Source organism: Momordica charantia, assembly GCF_013281855.1.
Source record: "Momordica charantia cultivar OHB3-1 chromosome 2 unlocalized genomic scaffold, Mcharantia_2.0 BLBB01000002.1, whole genome shotgun sequence".
NCBI lineage: Eukaryota > Viridiplantae > Streptophyta > Magnoliopsida > Cucurbitales > Cucurbitaceae > Momordica > Momordica charantia.
The window spans coordinates 16,865,961-16,883,089 of NW_028275160.1; the positions used below are offsets into that span (position 1 = coordinate 16,865,961).

General features: G+C 41.3%; 1 protein-coding gene and 1 pseudogene across 1 annotated transcript; both read left to right on the forward strand.

Moving 5' to 3' along the window:
* Nucleotides 1–6,191: 6,191 nt before the first annotated feature.
* Nucleotides 6,192–10,794, forward strand: LOC148212925 (uncharacterized; annotated as a pseudogene).
* A 1,059-nt stretch (nt 10,795–11,853) lies between these two features.
* Nucleotides 11,854–12,899, forward strand: LOC148212926 (uncharacterized). The gene is made up of 2 exons (XM_088120435.1): nt 11,854–12,172; nt 12,394–12,899. The coding sequence occupies exons 1-2, from the start codon at nt 11,854–11,856 to the stop codon at nt 12,897–12,899; spliced, it is 825 nt and encodes a 274-aa protein (XP_087976561.1).
* The last annotated feature ends 4,230 nt before the right edge of the window (nt 12,900–17,129 follow it).

Below are 17,129 nucleotides of genomic sequence, written 5' to 3' on the forward strand. Positions count from 1 at the left end.
GGTAAAACGATAATTTGACCCATATGTGGTTACAACAGTTGTGAAGGATTGACTTGCCGTCAATTGCTAGCTCGTAAAAGATAGTTAAGAAATTTTTTTTTTAAATAATTTGAATTGTTCAAATTCATTAAAGGGAATTTGAATTAAATGTGTATGACACAATTAATATAATGCATGATGATGCATTATAAAAACTATATATTATGAGAAAATTATGTGAATTGGATTCATATTGAAACTATATGTTAAAATTTAATGTGAATTAGATTCATATTAAATACTATAGGTTATGAGGTAAATGTATATTTTAATAAGATTCAAATATTAATTGATTTAATTAAATGCAATTTGAATTAAATTATGCGTATTTATTTAATTAATTAAGAATTAATTAAATTAAATTAGTTTTAATTAGATTAATTATTTAATTTATTTATTTATTAAATTAAATACAATTAAATTAATTAATTAACCACTTCCCCGCAGTTTTTCTGGGAAGTGGTGAGGTTGAGAGTGAGAGGTTACTCTCACTTCTCTCTCTTCCCTCTGTAGTTAAAAAACACAAAAGTGTTTTGGGTTCGGTTGGTGATCATCAAGGGAGTTATCTCTCTCATAAGTCTCTACAAAAGGTCTTGGTTTTTAAACACGGTTCCCACAAACCAAGTTCCTAACGGCTAGAGGATAGCCTGGATGATCTATTGGTTGTGTGATTGAGTTAACAGAAGAAAGGTTCTTTAAGCGTAAGAGTTTTTCTTCACTGTATTTTTGGTATGTGTAATCTCTAATTCAAAAGAAAAATTGAACACAAGCGATACATCGCTTCCGTTTGGGATTCGATCCTATCAGGGAGCTGGCGTTTGTTTTGGATGCTTTGAAGTAAGGATGGCTTCGCTTTCTTTTTGGTAGAGGGCACTCGATGCTTCAGTAGGGCGCTTTGCATTTCGGGTGCGGGATGCAGGACCAGATGATGATATGGGTTTTGGAGGATTGGGTTTGAATTTTGATATTGATAGGAGAAGTGGGTCTTGAACAGTAAGAGGGTTTATGGGAAGGATGACATGGCATGAAGGGGGAGTGAGGATTCGGTCGATGAAGGTTGAGGAATTGGCAGTGGAGGGGTGGTAATGGTGGTGTCTGGGATGTTGTCTATGGGGTCTCCGATAAAGTGGTGGTGCACTGCTCAACTTCTAGTTCAACGGCAGGAGCAGACGAAGCGATGGGCTTAACAGGGGAGGCTTGCGGGGTATTGAAAACCTTCGCAGCCACCGATTGATCGGCGGCATCTATAAACTCCTCATAAGAGCGCTCATTATCGGAAAGGGGTATGTTGATATCCATTTTTTTGTTAGCTTTTTCCTTGTATCGAGACATAATTGGGCTAGGGAAAGGTGAGGAAAGAAAGGGGATGAAGATGATGTATGGAAAGGGAGGGTTCTAAGATTTTAAGGAGGTAAGGAGGAAGTTGAAACGAGGGAAAACCGTGGGGAGTCGGGTTATGCGATGGTGGGGATTAAATAGGAAAAATTAAGGGGCAACTTGAGATATGGCAAAAAAAATTTAGGAAAATACGCAAACTAGCAAGCATGTTTTGGTTTTTCAAATATAGCAAAATATTTTAAAAAAATGGAGGCCCAAGTGAGTCAATCTCAAAATTACCCTTAATTTATCCAAAAAACACGGAGGTCCAGTAGCCTAGACGTGTGGGATGTTGGGTTCAATTTCCCTCAGTTTTTCATAGATTTACATGTCTGATACATACTTGATATACCAATAACTTACCATTGATATACCACTAATGTACCACTGATATAAGTATGATATCTACTAATATAATTTCTTATATGTCTATATGATTTACTATTTATTGATTTACCATTGATATATATGTCTGATACATACTTGATAAACCTCATATACACAACTGATATACAACTGATATACCAGTGACATACCACTAATATAACTACATATCTACTGATATAACTTTTTATATGATTATATGATTTACCGTTTATTGATTTACCACTGATACATATTTGATAAACCTTTTATATACTACTGATGTACTACTGATATACAATTGATTTACTTCTTATATGATTATATGTTTTACCATTGATATATCGCTAATATATGTCAGATATATACTTGATATACCTTTGATTTACCACTGATATAACTTTTTATATGATCATATGATTTCTCATTTAATTGATTTACTACTGATATACCACTAATACATAACTCATGTATACTTGATATATGTTTGATGTACTATTGATATACAATTGATACAATTCTGATATAATTAGAATATCTACTGGTATAACTTGTGATATGATTTTATGATATGCCATTGATTTAACTATTGATATACGTATGATATATCCTCGGTATACCTCTGTTTTACTGTTGATATTTCTCTGATATAACTATGATATCTATAGATAAAGCATTAATGCCCAGAAAATTTCTCTTTCGATAAACTTAGAGCACAAATCTGATAAGTTCTAAATTTGATATCAGTTATAGTAACTAATCAATATCAATATAACATAAATAGTAGTGATAATCAATCAACCTAGATGATATTGGTATATCGATGCCAATTGGAGGCTGTGTGTGCATTTTGTTGGATGTTGGTCTAATGGGGACATAATTTCTTGTTTGAGTATGGTGATGATTAAGGACAAATCCTCAATTGGTTCTTCATCCTGATATTGGTCCAAGAGGGACAAAATTTGGTCGTATGATCTTTAGCGTTTCAATTCCTCGCCTTCTTCACTTATCATGTGTTCATGAATTTGAGTATCATTGTTTTGCTTTGAGACCTTTTCAAATAGATCGATTTAGATAGGCACAGGATGTATGTGCAAAGGTGAATAGAATAAAAAATGAAGAGAGAGTGTGGAGGATGAAAAGCCTAAAACAGAGGGAGCCAACAAAAAACATAGAGTTGTGGTCAAAATTTAATGGAAAATTGAAGCCCGTGGATATTTTATTGCATTTGAATGTGGTCAACACAATAAAAAATGCCCAACGACTTATATAAAGTTTATATTGAAATCAAGAAATAGAAGTGATAAACTACAATTTAAAACTCTGAAATTTTGAAAAATTGAACCATATATTGTGAATCAGAATTCCAGCCAAAAAGAAGAATCTCAACTTTCACAAATCTGCTGAAGATGGCGAACTAGAAAGAAATAAAACCCAAATGCGAATGACAAAGAAGAAGATTTGTTGAAGAAGAATCAATTAAACGAAGGAGAATTGTGCGAGATCTACTGAAGACCCGAAAGAAGATGAAATTAAATGAAGAAGAATCGATTGTGAGTAAAGAAGAACCTGAAAGCTGATGTTGCGAAAGAAAATAAAAAAGCGCGTGAAGAAGAGACTGCAAAGAATGGCCTAAATGCGAATAAAGAGATTGCAATGAGATCTGGAACAAAGGGTAAAATTGGAATTAAAATATAATAATTATGATATTTTGCTATATTGGCAAATTCAAAAAGAGGGTGACATTTGTTTAAATATGACAGAATTTTGCCACCGAATACAATTTCCCAAAATTTAAATCCAGTTCCACGATTTACCGACTTACCATTTAACCCGATTAAATTTCAGTTAACAAGTTTTTAATTTGAAATTCAAAATTAAAAAAGTTACCTCCTTTACGAATTATTTACCACCCCTTTCTCTTATCTTACCGACATGCCTTAACGAGCAATGTGTTGCTAAGCATGCCTTCTTCCAACCATTTTTGTCCAATTCGCTGCCTGGCGACGTTCTCTATTTGTACTTGGCCGTGTCGGAAAATTCGGTGAGCTCAGTACTTATCAGAGAGGCAGAGGGACGGCAGAGTCCTGTTTACTACACAAGCAAATCGTTAACCGAGGCAGAGGCCCGTTACCCCTGTGTTGAGAAGCTGGCTCTAGCCTTGATAACCTCGGCGGGTCGACTACGACCATATTTCCAGGCACACAAGATAATCGTTCCGACAAACTTCCCCTTGAGGCAGATTTTCTACAAGCCCGAAACGTCGGGTCGACTGATGAAGTGGGCCCTTGAGCTCAGTGAGCATGACATCGCCTTCAAGCCCAGAACAGCGTTGAAAGGTCAGCCCGCCGTAGACTTTGTCGCCAAGCTGCCCCACCCAGGCAAGGGAGCGATGTCCATGACCAGTACACATTCTACGTGGATGGATCGTCCAATGAGAAGGGTTGTGGGGCGGGCGTGCTGCTCCTCGGCCCCTCAGCGATTCCCAGATGATCGTCAATCAAGTTACCGAGGAGTACCAAGTGAATGATGCACGTATGGAGAGGTATCTTGCCAAAGCCCGAGGGCTCCTCACCCAGTTTGAGGACTATATGATTCGACAGGTGCCGAGGTCCGAGAACTCCAACGCCGACGCACTAGCTCGCCTAGCCTCGGCTTACGAGACCGACCTGCCGAGAACAGTTCCTGTTGAAATACTTGCCCAGTCATCCATCGACCAACCTGAAGTAATGGAGGTCCAGTCAGCTCAGTGATATGAACCAAGGAGCTACCGTTGTTATGCTTCATGGACCGATTACAAGATCGAGAGCTAGGAAACTTCAACAAGCTTTGCTACTTCATGTCCAAGCGTTCTTGAACTCGACAAGAGAAATAAAGGAAGATGTGCAAGAAGTTAGAACTATGCACTTCAATTTGGTGCAAGTTATGCATTTTTAAGTGTTTTTATGGCAAGTTAAAGTCCACTTGGTCAAGGTCAAAGTCAACTCCATCAAGACAAGTCAAAGTCAACTCATTCAATTCAAAAACAAAGTCAAACACTCACATCCCTCATTATGGACGGGATTGCAATTATTTTGGTTCGCTTTCCATGTTCTTAACTTTTTCATTTGCTTGTCTTTTCATTTCTCGTAAGTTATGTCTTTTCATTTACAAGTCTTTTCATTTCTTGTAAGTTACAAGTCTTTTCATTTGCTTAAGACTTTTCATATGGCTTGCTAGGATGGCTATATATAGCCTTGAGATGTCTTGTTGTAACACAATTTGAAGTTGAATGAAAAGTGAGTTTTCTCATTAGCTTGGTTGAGAGATTTATCTCCCATTTCTTGTGCAATTTCTTGTGTCTCTAGAATTTGCATGTTAGGATCATTCAAGCGGTGTTGATCATACCTCTTGTGGAGTGATTCGAATCACGAGTTTAGAAACAAGTTTTCTCTACTCTTGATATTGATCATCAAGGTAATCCGTTCTAAAACTTTTCCTTGGGTTGATTCCATACTTGTTTTCGGGGTTTTTGGGATTGAGTTCTATGGGTCTTGTTCGTTAGCAAGGTTCTTAGATCCAACTCTCAAGGGTTTCTTAACATTTTGGTATCAGAGCCTTAGGCTCTTTGATCGGATATATGTTTCCTTGCATTTATCTTTTTGAATTCTGTGTTCCTTGCTTATGTTTTATTATATCTAAGCATATGCATTCTGTCAAAAAATTACAAAAAAAAAGTATCAATTCCATTCATCTTTTCCAATTTTCGTCTGCTGCATTATTATAGATCTAGATCTTATCAACAAATCTGTCTTCTTTGAAGTCTTCTGATTCGACTTTCTTAGTGGTGAAATTCGTGCACTTTGCTGATTGATTTATAAAAAAAAAAAAAAAAACTGAACGTGAAAGCATTTATTGTTAGCATTATTGTGCTTTTGCTGATCCATAACTGAAAAAAAAAGAAAGAAAGAAAGAAGAAAAAAGCATAGAAGACCCCATTTGTAATTACTTCTTTGTGTAGCCTTACATTGAAATCTCATGCTACTTCCTTGTTGCTTATTTCCCAACCATCTTTATCTTTAACTCTACTTTCGTTTCTTTCTAGCTTCCATTATAATTCTGTTCATTATTTTTTTTTCTTAACTTGTTTCTTTGTTGTTATTCGGGTTACTCCCAAAATCACACTCTTGTTTGAGTTCTTATGTGCTGTCTAAACCACTTGAAATGCACATAGCTTTTAACTTTGCTAGACTCACTTACCGATTTGTTTGAAGTGCATAAGAGTGTACTAAGTTGTGAGGGAGAGATTGTAAGGGAGCGATACATTATTTTGAGTGTTGAGGGTTAAACACGAGTGAACTTCACTAACGAGTGAATTAGTGAGGGAGTGCTTGTGAGGTCCATTTCTTGTCACTTTATTTTGTTTTTACAGCATGGCTAATCTTGGAGGTGAAGGCAATATTTCTGATGCCCGGAGGAGAGAGGCGCTAGAAGGAACTGTTGAACGAATGATTCGTAGCATGGAGGCATTGACAGAACGGATAGGAAGGTTGGAGACTCAAAACCAAGCTGAAGGGAGAGTTCCACCACCTCCAGCACCACGTGTTATGGATGAGGATGAGTATGAAGGTGATGGATCCGATCATTGGGAGGACGATCAGGCTACAGTTTTAGCAACTCCAAGAGGGGGTGATAGTCACGTTGGTCGTGGCTTAGATCGAGGGAGAGGCCGGGGAAGAGGCTATCATAATTTCCAAAGAGCCCCACGAGCGAATGCTCAAGTTGATCGAAACTTGGGAAACATCAAATTAAAACTTTCGAAGTTCTATGGTAAGACTGATCCAGAAGCGTACATTCAATGGGGGAAAGAAGTGGAGTTCGTGTTTGATTGCCATAATTTCAGTGAAGAAAAGAAGGTACGACTATGTCTTGCTCAATTCAAAGATTATGCAGTAACATGGTGGGACAAATTAATGTCAATTAGGAGACGAAATCTTGAGGCGCCAATCGATTCATGGTATGAGTTCAAGGAGTTGTTGAGGAGGCGATTTGTTCCTAGACATTTCCACAGGGACACAGCGCAAAAGCTCCAAGTGTTGAGACAAGGTAGTAAGTCTGTGGAGGACTATTACAAGGAGATGGATACGTTGATGAATCGGCTGGATCTTGAAGAGGACATGGAGAATCTCATGGCACGGTTTCTTAATGGCTTAAACAAGGAGATTGCGGATAAGGTTGATCTACAACCTTACTTTAACATCGAAGAGATGTTGCACCTTGCCATCAAAATTGAGAAGCAGCTCCAAAGGCGATCTCAAGGGTATTCTACTAAGCCCTTTTCCCATTCATCTTCTACATGGAAAACGGATAGTAAGAGTGCTGATTCTAAACTTAGAAATCGAGAGGCATATGAGAAACCAAAAGAAAAGTTTGAGAAAGGAGAGAGTTCCAAGAAGAGGAAAGAGAAAGTTGTTGAATCTAATGTGAGAAATTGGAATATTAAATGCTGGAAATGTCAAGGAGTAGGACATTACAGTCGAGACTGCCCCAATAGAAGAACTATGATAATTAGAGAAGGAGAGTTTGTAACAGAAGATGAGAAGGAAGATGAGGTAGAAGAGGACGACAATGGTAAATGTGAGAGTGAGGAGTATAGTGAAGAGGACCCTACACATATGTCCTTAGTCACTAGGAGAGCTCTCAGTACTCAAATTAAGGAGGATGGCCTAGACCAACGAGAGAACTTATTTCACACTAGGTGTCTTGTCCAAAATGTGCCTTGTAGTGTGATTATTGATAGTGGTAGTTGTACCAACGTTGTAAGTTTTATTCTGGTCAAGAAGCTTAACTTAGAGACAAAACCACATCCTAGACCATCTAAACTTCAATGGTTGAGTGATTGTGGGGAGGTAAAGGTGAGTAGACAAGCTCTTGTTTCTTTTGCTATTGGAAAATATGTTGATGATGTTTTGTGTGATGTTGTACCTATGCATGCCGGAGATATATTGTTGGGTAGACCTCGGCAATTTGACCGTCGGGTAATGTATGATGGGTATGCCAATCGCTATTCTTTTACTCATCATGGAAGAAAAACTACTCTTGTACCTTTGTCACCAAAAGATGTGCATGTTGATCAATGCAAACTTGAAAAGAAGAGGCAAGAGGCTGATGCAAAAGCAAAAAGTGAAAAAGAAACAAAAGAAAATGAGTTGAGAGAAAAAAAGAGTTTGAGTGAAAAGCAAGGGAGTAGCAATCAGCCTAGTGGGAAAAATGAGAGAAAAGCCAAAACGGTGAGCTTGTATGCTAGTTCAAGTGAGGTTAGGAATGTTTTAATGGCGAAACGGACTGTTCTTGTACTTTTGTACAAAGGGTCTTGTTTTCTTACTAACGAGCTTAACACCTCCTTGCCTAGTATTTTTGTTTCTCTTTTACAGGAATTTGAGGACTTGTTTCCCGAGGAGATGCCCAAGGAATTGCCACCACTTCGTGGCATCGAGTATAAGATTGACTTCATTCCCGGTGCTACCATACCTAACCGACCAGCTTATAGGACTAATCCTACTGAAGCCAAAGAAATTCAAAGGCAAGTGGATGAATTGTTAGCTCATGGGTATGTACGCGAAAGCCTTAGTCCTTGAAGTGTGCCTGTTATTTTAGTGCCTAAAAAAGATGGAACTTGGAGAATGTGTGTAGACTGTAGGGCCATTAATAAGATCACTGTTAAATATCGTCATCCTAATCCTAGGTTAGATTATATGTTAGATGAATTGCATGACTGTAGTCTCTTTACTAAGATTGATTTGGAATCTGGGTATCATCAAATTCGTATGAATGTTGGAGATGAATGGAAAACTGCATTTAAGACCAAATATGGATTGTATGAGTGGCTTGTTATGCCTTTTGGTTTAACTAATGCTCCTAGTACTTTCATGAGGTTGATGAACCATGTATTGCGTGAATATTTGGGAAAATTTGTGGTTGTTTATTTTGATGATATACTTGTGTATTCGAAGTCTTTGGAAGATCATGTAATGCATGTGCGTGCTGTTTTGACTACACTTAGAAACGAGAAATTGTATGCTAACCTAAAGAAATGTAATTTTTGCATGGAAATGGTTAATTTTCTTGGTTTCATTGTGTCTAGTCGAGGAGTTGAGGTGGATAGTGAGAAAGTTAAGGCTATTAGCGAATGGCCAACTCCCACGAATGTTGGGGAGGTTCGAAGTTTTCATGGGCTAGCTAGCTTTTATCGGCGTTTTATTAAAGACTTTAGCACCCTAGCTTCACCTCTAAATGAATTGGTATAGAAAAATGTTCCTTTTGTTTGGGGTACATCCCAAGAGCATGCTTTTAATGTTTTAAAGGATAAGTTGTGCAATGCTCCTCTACTTGCTTTACCGAACTTTGATTTGACTTTTGAAATTGAATGTGATGCAAGTGGGATTGGAATTGGGGCTGTACTAATGCAAAACCATAAGCCACTAATGTTCTTTAGTGAAAAGTTGAGTGGTGCTTCTTTGCGGTACCCAACTTATGACAAAGAACTTTATGCTTTGGTACGAGCTCTGCAAACTTGGCAGCATTATCTTTGGCCAAAGGAGTTCGTCATTCATACGGATCATGAGAGCCTAAAGCACTTGAGAGGGCAAAGCAAACTGAATCGCAGACATGCCAAGTGGTTGGAGTTTATAGAGACATTTCCATATGTGATTAAGTATAAACAAGGTAAGGAGAACATTGTTGCAGATGCTTTATCACGAAGGTATGCTCTCTTTAATACTTTGAATGCTAAGATTTTAGGATTTGAACATCTCAAGTCCTTGTATCTAGATGATGTGTTCTTTGCTTCTTTTGTTGAATCGTGTGAAAAAGGACTTGTTGTTGATGATTACATGTTGTTTGAAGGATTTTTGTTTCGAAAAGGAAAACTTTGCATTCCATCTTGTTCAATTCGTGAATTGCTTGTAAAGGAAGCTCATGGGGGTGGTTTAATGGCTCATTTTGGTGTTTCTAAAACTTATGATATGCTTGCTGAACATTTTTATTGGCCTAAGATGAAGCATGATGTGCATAAAGTGTGTAAGCATTGTATTGCATGCAAACAAGCTAAGTCTAGGTTACAACCACATGGTTTATATTCACCTTTGCCTGTTCCTACTACTCCTTGGGTTGATATTTCTATGGATTTTGTCCTTGGTTTACCAAGAACTCGGAAGGGTAGGGATAGTATATTTGTAGTGGTTGATAGGTTTAGCAAGATGGCGCATTTCATACCATGCCATAAAACTGATGATGCTAAATTGATTGCTGATTTGTTTTTTAGGGAAGTTGTTCGTTTGCATGGCATTCCTAGAACTATTGTTAGTGATCGCGATGTAAAATTTTTAAGTCATTTTTGGCGTGTGTTATGGGGAAAGTTGGGAACCAAACTTGTTTATTCTACTACTTGTCATCCTCAAACTGATGGACAAACTGAGGTAGTAAATAGGACAATGGTTACCATGCTTCGAGCAATCATAGATAAAAATCTTAAAACTTGGGAGGATTGTTTGCCATTAATTGAATTTGCATATAATAGGGCTGTCCATAGTACTACTAAATGCACACCGTTTGAAATTGTATATGGTTTCAATCCTATCTCCCCACTTGATTTGTTGCCTATGCCTCCTAATGAATTTGTGAGTTATGATGCTAGCACAAAGGTTGATCTTGTCCATAGGCTACATAAAGAAGTTAAGGAAAGGATTGAGAAGCAAAACACTAAGGTTGCTTCCCGCATCAATAAAGGACGCAAGCTCCTTGTTTTCTAGCCAGGGGATTGGGTTTGGGTACATTTTCGAAAGGAACGGTTTCCAACTCAACGAAGGTCTAAGTTGCTACCACGAGGCGATGGTCCTTTTCAAGTCCTTGAACGGATCAATGATAATGCTTATAAGATTGATTTGCCAGGTAAGTATGGAGTGAGTGCTACCTTTAATGTTTCTGATTTGTCTCCTTTTGATGTAGTTGATGACTTCGATTCGAGGACGAATCCTTCTGAAGATAGGGAGGATAATATGAACCAAGGAGCTACCGTTGTTATGCCTCATGGACCGATTACAAGATCGAGAGCTAGGAAACTTCAACAAGATTTGCTACTTCATGTCCAAGCGTTCTTGAACTCGACAAGAGAAATAAATGAAGATGTGCAAGAAGTTAGAACTATGCACTTCAATTTGGTGCAAGTTATGCATTTTTAAGTGTTTTTATGGCAAGTTAAAGTCCACTTGGTCAAGGTCAAAGTCAACTCCATCAAGACAAGTCAAAGTCAACTCATTCAATTCAAAAACAAAGTCAAACACTCACATCCCTCATTATGGACGGGATTGCAATTATTTTGGTTTGCTTTCCATGTTCTTAACCTTTTCATTTGCTTGTCTTTTCATTTCTCGTAAGTTATGTCTTTTCATTTACAAGTCTTTTCATTTCTTGTAAGTTACAAGTCTTTTCATTTGCTTAAGACTTTTCATATGGCTTGCTAGGATGGCTATACATAGCCTTGAGATGTCTTGTTGTAACACAATTTGAAGTTGAATGAAAAGTGAGTTTTCTCATTAGCTTGGTTGAGAGATTTATCTCCCATTTCTTGTGCAATTTCTTGTGTCTTTAGAATTTGCATGTTAGGATCATTCAAGCGGTGTTGATCATACCTCTTGTGGAGTGATTCGAATCACGAGTTTAGAAACAAGTTTTCTCTACTCTTGATATTGATCATCAAGGTAATCCGTTCTAAAACTTTTCCTTGGGTTGATTCCATACTTGTTTTCGGGGTTTTTGGGATTGAGTTCTATGGGTCTTGTTCGTTAGCAAGGTTCTTAGATCCAACTCTCAAGGGTTTCTTAACACTCAGCCTACATAGATGGACCCGATTACGAACTTCCTGGTGAGTGGCTCAGTCCCTGCTGATCCGAGCCAGGCCAGAAAGCTCTGACGCCAAGCTGCTCACTACTTGGTGCAAGAAGGCAAGCTTTTCAAGAGGGGATATTCCCTACCATTACTATGGTGCCTCGACCCAGAGGAGGCGAGGTATGTTATGCACGAGATTCATGAAGGAGTATGCGGAACCATGGAGGAGCTCAGTCCATGGCTGCGAAGGTCGTCCGCCAAGACTACTATTGGCCGACGATTGAACGTGACACCAAGGAATTCGCCAAAACATGCGACAAGTGCCAACGCATCGCGAGCATTTTGAGACGACCCCTGGAGATGCTGACACCGATCTCAAGCCCTTGGCCTTTCGCTCAGTGGGGGATAGATCTGATCGGCCCAGTACCGACGGGGAAGGGGCAGTTGAAGTTTTCCATTGCTGTAGATTACTTCACCAAGTGGGTTGAAGCGGAACCTCTAGCGTCTATTACCGAAGGGAAGGTCGTCAGTTTGTGTGGAAGAGCATAATATGTCGGTTCGGTATACCGAACGCCATCATCACCAACAATGGAAAGCAGTTCGACAATGCCCGGTTTAATAAGTTCTGTCAACAGCTCGGCATACGCCACTTCAGCTCATCTCCGGCCCATCCGTAGTCCAACGAGTAGGTCGAAGCTGTCAACAAGATCATCAAGTGTGGTCTGAAGACGAGGTTGGAATCTCTGAAAGGTCGGTGGGCAGAAGAGCTACTGGAGGTGTTGTGGTCCTACCGAACTACACCCCGCCGATCTACTGGCGAGACACCGAATGGCTTAGCTTTCGGGTCGGAGGCTGTCATTCCTGTGGAGATTGGCATGTCGACGCCCCAAGTTGAAAATTTAGACGAACCAACCAATAACGAAGCTCTCCTCGTGAATCTTGACCTACTCGAGGAGAAACGATCTCACTCCCAGCTCAGACTAGCAGAATATCAGAGAGTAAAAGTCAAAACGTTCAGGCCTGGCGACCTCGTCCTCAAGAAGGTAATGCAGCATGTCGGAGCACTCCAACCAAACTGGGAAGGTCCCTACAGGGTCTTGAAGATACCCCGACCTGGAGTCTGCTGCCGTCCGACCTCAACGAGAGAGAACTCCCTCACCCATCGAACGCCGAACATCTACGAGTTTACTATCAATGAAACACATGTAGTCCGACGTGTAAAATTTATTCCATTAATCAAAGCCGATCTCCAATGACTTGTGCAAAATTTGACTTTATTCGTTAGCGTTGACTGTGGTATGACCTATGCTAAAAGACCTACACTAAGTGGTGTTTTTACAAACATGCGAAATAATGGTCGGCTCGTAGGAACCTGGCTATAAAAAAAAAATCTGTTGAACACACCGCCGAGCTAAATTGTTCGGCTCGTAAGTCATTATGTAGGAAAGCAATCATTAATTACTCCAAGTATGGGGACTTCGGAAAGAGTAACTCAGGTCTGGATAAAACTGGGTTTCATTAAAAAACTTGATGGAGAGCCGAGGTATATATGCCTCGGCTCAGTACAGAGAGTTGATTAAAAATAATAAAGCAGAAGAAGCAACAGAAGAAGGGGACAAGCTATTCTTGCGGAAGGTTGGTAGGAGTGCTGGTTCCAACGTCAGCATCAGCGACCGCAGCGACCTTAGTAGCCTCAGCTTCCTTATCGACGCCAGTGGGGCGGTCGGCCCAGATAGACTCATACTCCAGCTCTACGGCGGCAACGGTCTCCTTCGGGCAAGCGGTGTCGAGCTTGTTGAGGGCATAGTAGTAGCCCCTGTCCGCTAGGTCGCGAGTCAAGCCTTCGAATTCGAGGAATTCTTTTAATTTCTTCTCTAAGTAGGCCCAGCTCGCCAGATTTTGCTGAGCCTCATTCCACCCCTTCTCCGCAGTCTCAGCTCGTCCCCGGGCATTCTTGAGATCATTGCGAGCTTGAGCTATTAGGGCCTTCGACCAGTCAGCCTCGGCCTCCTTTTCAGCTCGAGCCTGGTCAACTGCGGCCTCTAGCTCAGCGATTCGCTGCTCGTAGGAGGCGTTCGTCTCATACTCCTTCAAGTCCCACCCTCCAAGCTCCAAGCTCCAAGCTCATCATCGACATCAAGAGGCAAGCGTGGTAGTGCAGCTGTAAAAGTTCGAGGTTAGATCAAAAGAAATAAAGGAAAAGGAGAAAGGAAGAGTAGATGCAAGCTCACCTCTACATCAAGAGCTATGGTCTTCCTCACCGCCTCCACTGGGTCCTCGGGCGCCCGGACAGCTCGTTCCACTCGACGAGAGCTGGAGGACCTCACCTTCGTCGCGGCTTCGTGGATGCTGAGGCGGGAAAAGGCGAGCTTGAAGGGGATTGGGAGTTCGTCGCAATGCTGCCTCCCCTGTTGAGACCCTTCCTCCGAGTCGACCACAATAGGGGGAGGTGGAGATCTGGAGTTGACCTCCTCGGAGGGAAGCATTTCCCTCGTTCGCTTCTTCCGCACTAAAGGGGTAATCGACCCCTCACCCCCAGCGACAGTCTGCAGGGGCTGAGCTTGGAAGGCTTGAAGCTTGGCCAGATTCTTCAGCCCGGGAACCGGAACGTCGGCACTACTCGTGCGGCGACGAACCTGAGGAGGCACCGGTGGAGCGGTAGAGGCCGAGGCCCGCTGCTGCTATGTACTGCTAAGCGCGAGGAATTTGGAGGCCATTTCCGCAAAAGAGACGAGGTTAGTCAAGAGATTGCAGTTGAACGAGCTGAGGGGTCAGGGAGTAGTTACCTTCCGGGGCTTTACGCTTTTGCGAGCTGCGTTGTCGAGGTTTGGGTAGCCTCTTAAACTCGTCTGCTTGGTCGTGAGGACTGAGACCACTGGAGAAGAGGTGGGAGTTTGAGACGAGTGCCTCACCCCACAGCGCGTACTTTATGCTCCGACCTTGGGCTCGCTTGATGATCTCCCAAGACTTGTTGTTGATCCTCGAAACGAGGGATGGCAGAGCTGCATCATGAAACCTCGTCAAAAACAAGAGCAGGAAGGTAAGAACAACCTATATCGTACCTAAGACACTCACCTACGTCACCAAACTCTATTGGGACTTGGCAGGTCGGCTCACCCCCTCCGTCCCTCCGAAGCCACTCGCCAGAGATGAGGAACCAACACTCCTTCCAATTTTTGTTAGAGGAGGGATTCCTAATCAGCTGACCTACGTTCCACCAAGCTGAGAGGTAGTACCGACCCTCTCCCTCGTTGGAGGCTTTGACGGTGTGGGTCGCTAAGAGCTGATCTACCGTGAGCCTGTCATCATCCTCATCTCGAAGGACCCACCACAAAATGTAGGCTCCGAGCATGGAAGACCAACCGTTAGGGGATAGCTGAGCGGGGGTGAGGTTGACTGCGCTAAGGAACCTCTGTATGAAAGGGTGAAGTAGAAGCCTAACCCCCCTACTAAACATCTGGGGGTAGAAGCTGACGAAGCCCGGAGGAAGGTCGTCAAGAGACTCACCGACGTTGGGCACCCTAAGCTCTATGGAGTTGGGAATCGAGTAGGTTTTGTGGAGCTCGGCTAATCTACCTACCTAGCAAGTCAAGGGAGGGAGCTCGACTATCGGATCAGGATTTAGGTTTCCCGAGGTAGAAACTAGATTGGGGTCCTCTATGGTATTATTTGTGCTAGACGAACTAGACAACCCGGATGGCGACTTACTGGACGAGCTATTCATCGTCAGACCTAAAGAAGGAATCTAGAGAGCCACCTAAAGAAAGAAGGAATTTAGAGAGCTACCTAAAGAAAGAATGAGAGAGTACCTGACTTGGAAACGGCCGAGGTACACGAAAACTTGAAAGTGAAAAGTGAAAAGTGAAAAATGAAAAACTTTCGCCTTTTATAGGACAGCTTGGAAGCACAAGGGCCGTCCGATCGAGGAAGAATCAACGGGCAAGATTTGTCCACGCCAGACGGTCTCCATGGCGACGTTTGAGTTCTCGAGGCAGGAACTAAGACTGACAACATCAGTGACGTCACCCACAGACACGTGGATTCGGCCACCTTCGCTTAGCTCGAACTACTTCGCCGAGCAGACCTACGCCACGCAAAAGTGGGGGCTAGTGTTAGAGGCAAATTTAGACCTACCACGTGTCATGATCAGAGAGGTAAGCCAAATTGACATGTGGATGAAATTAGAATTTTTCCTAAGGTTGTTTAGGTCGGCAGTCATGGACTGAGCTAAAAGGACGAGCCGACCTTAAACAGAGTCCGTAAACATGTTTCTTCCGAACCCGACAACATGCCGTATTTTTAGGGTGTGTCAGAGTTCCTGTCGAGCCCAGTTTCTATAAATAGAAACCTTCGCCTTAAATGCAAGGTACGCAATCCTAGATAGACTCGACAAGTTAGCTCGGACCAGAACTGACTTGCTCGTCGGAGTACTAACTTTGTTTTGCAGGTCTCAGGAGTGATCTGGGAGGGTGTTGGACCGTCGGCCATAGTTCACCTTGAACAGTCCGATCTAAGGCTTATCCGAGCTCAGCAATTTCGAGCTCCAACAAATGTTTTGTTTCTAAAAAAAAAAAGAAGTAAAAAGCAAACAGTTTAGCTGACCTCGAAAGGTCCTAGACTCGAACTTTCGTTAACGTCACCAACGAAATGTTGATAGGGACGTTTGAGTATTATGAGTCATTTTTTTGTGGCATTTATTTTAATTGACATGTCATTTATTTATTAAAAAAAAATCTAAAGACTTCCTCCTCCCTGAGCGGAACCGAACCTCCTGTCTCGTCTATTTCCTGATCTCCGCCGCTAATTTCCCTCACGGCTGCTGGCGAACGCCCCCGCCTGATACGAATCCATTTGTGACCAATTACATATATCAAAGGAGCAATTATTACAAGAAAGGCAAGGAAGATTCAAGAGGCTTTCACACTGCACCTTCAAAAGCTTGTTAATGCACAAGAACCAACAAAGAGTTTTGAGCCCGAATTTATTCATAATGTTACTTCAACGAGTCAAGAAGAGAATGGAGCAAAGATGGCACGGGAAAAGTTGTCTATTTTGAGAGATGGCACGGAGGACAAAAAAAGTGTGCAGATTCGTGAACAGGTGCCTTTGCAGATTGCACCTCTTTGGAGTTTGTGAAGTCAAAAGTTGTCAAACCATATCCAAATGTGAAGCGCCTCCTACAGCACATAGATAAGACCATTTGAAGCATGACTACGTTTTCTGATCCGCATTTAAATGTCTAGAATGATGTGCAATCAAGTTTTAATTTGCATGTCTTATTTTCTACAATTTGCATTAAGTAGTATTTTGAAAAACTTTTGGTGTTCTTATGTTGAACGACCATTTGGCCTATTTAAAGGCTTGTAATGCTCTTGTTATGGAGAACTTAAGATTAAAACATATTGAAATTCAAGAACTTTTGTTCCTTAACACTTTTGGTGTTGCTTCTTTCAAATCTTGCTTTAGGTTTGATGTTAAACCGATTC

Bases quoted from the DNA above. Each gene is read 5' to 3' on its own strand.
- LOC148212926 (XM_088120435.1), top strand. From the start codon at position 11,854: ATGCGGAACCATGGAGGAGCTCAGTCCATGGCTGCGAAGGTCGTCCGC. The intron at 12,173-12,393 runs GTTTGTGTGGAA...AATCTCTGAAAG, and splicing joins TACCGAAGGGAAGGTCGTCA to GTCGGTGGGCAGAAGAGCTA.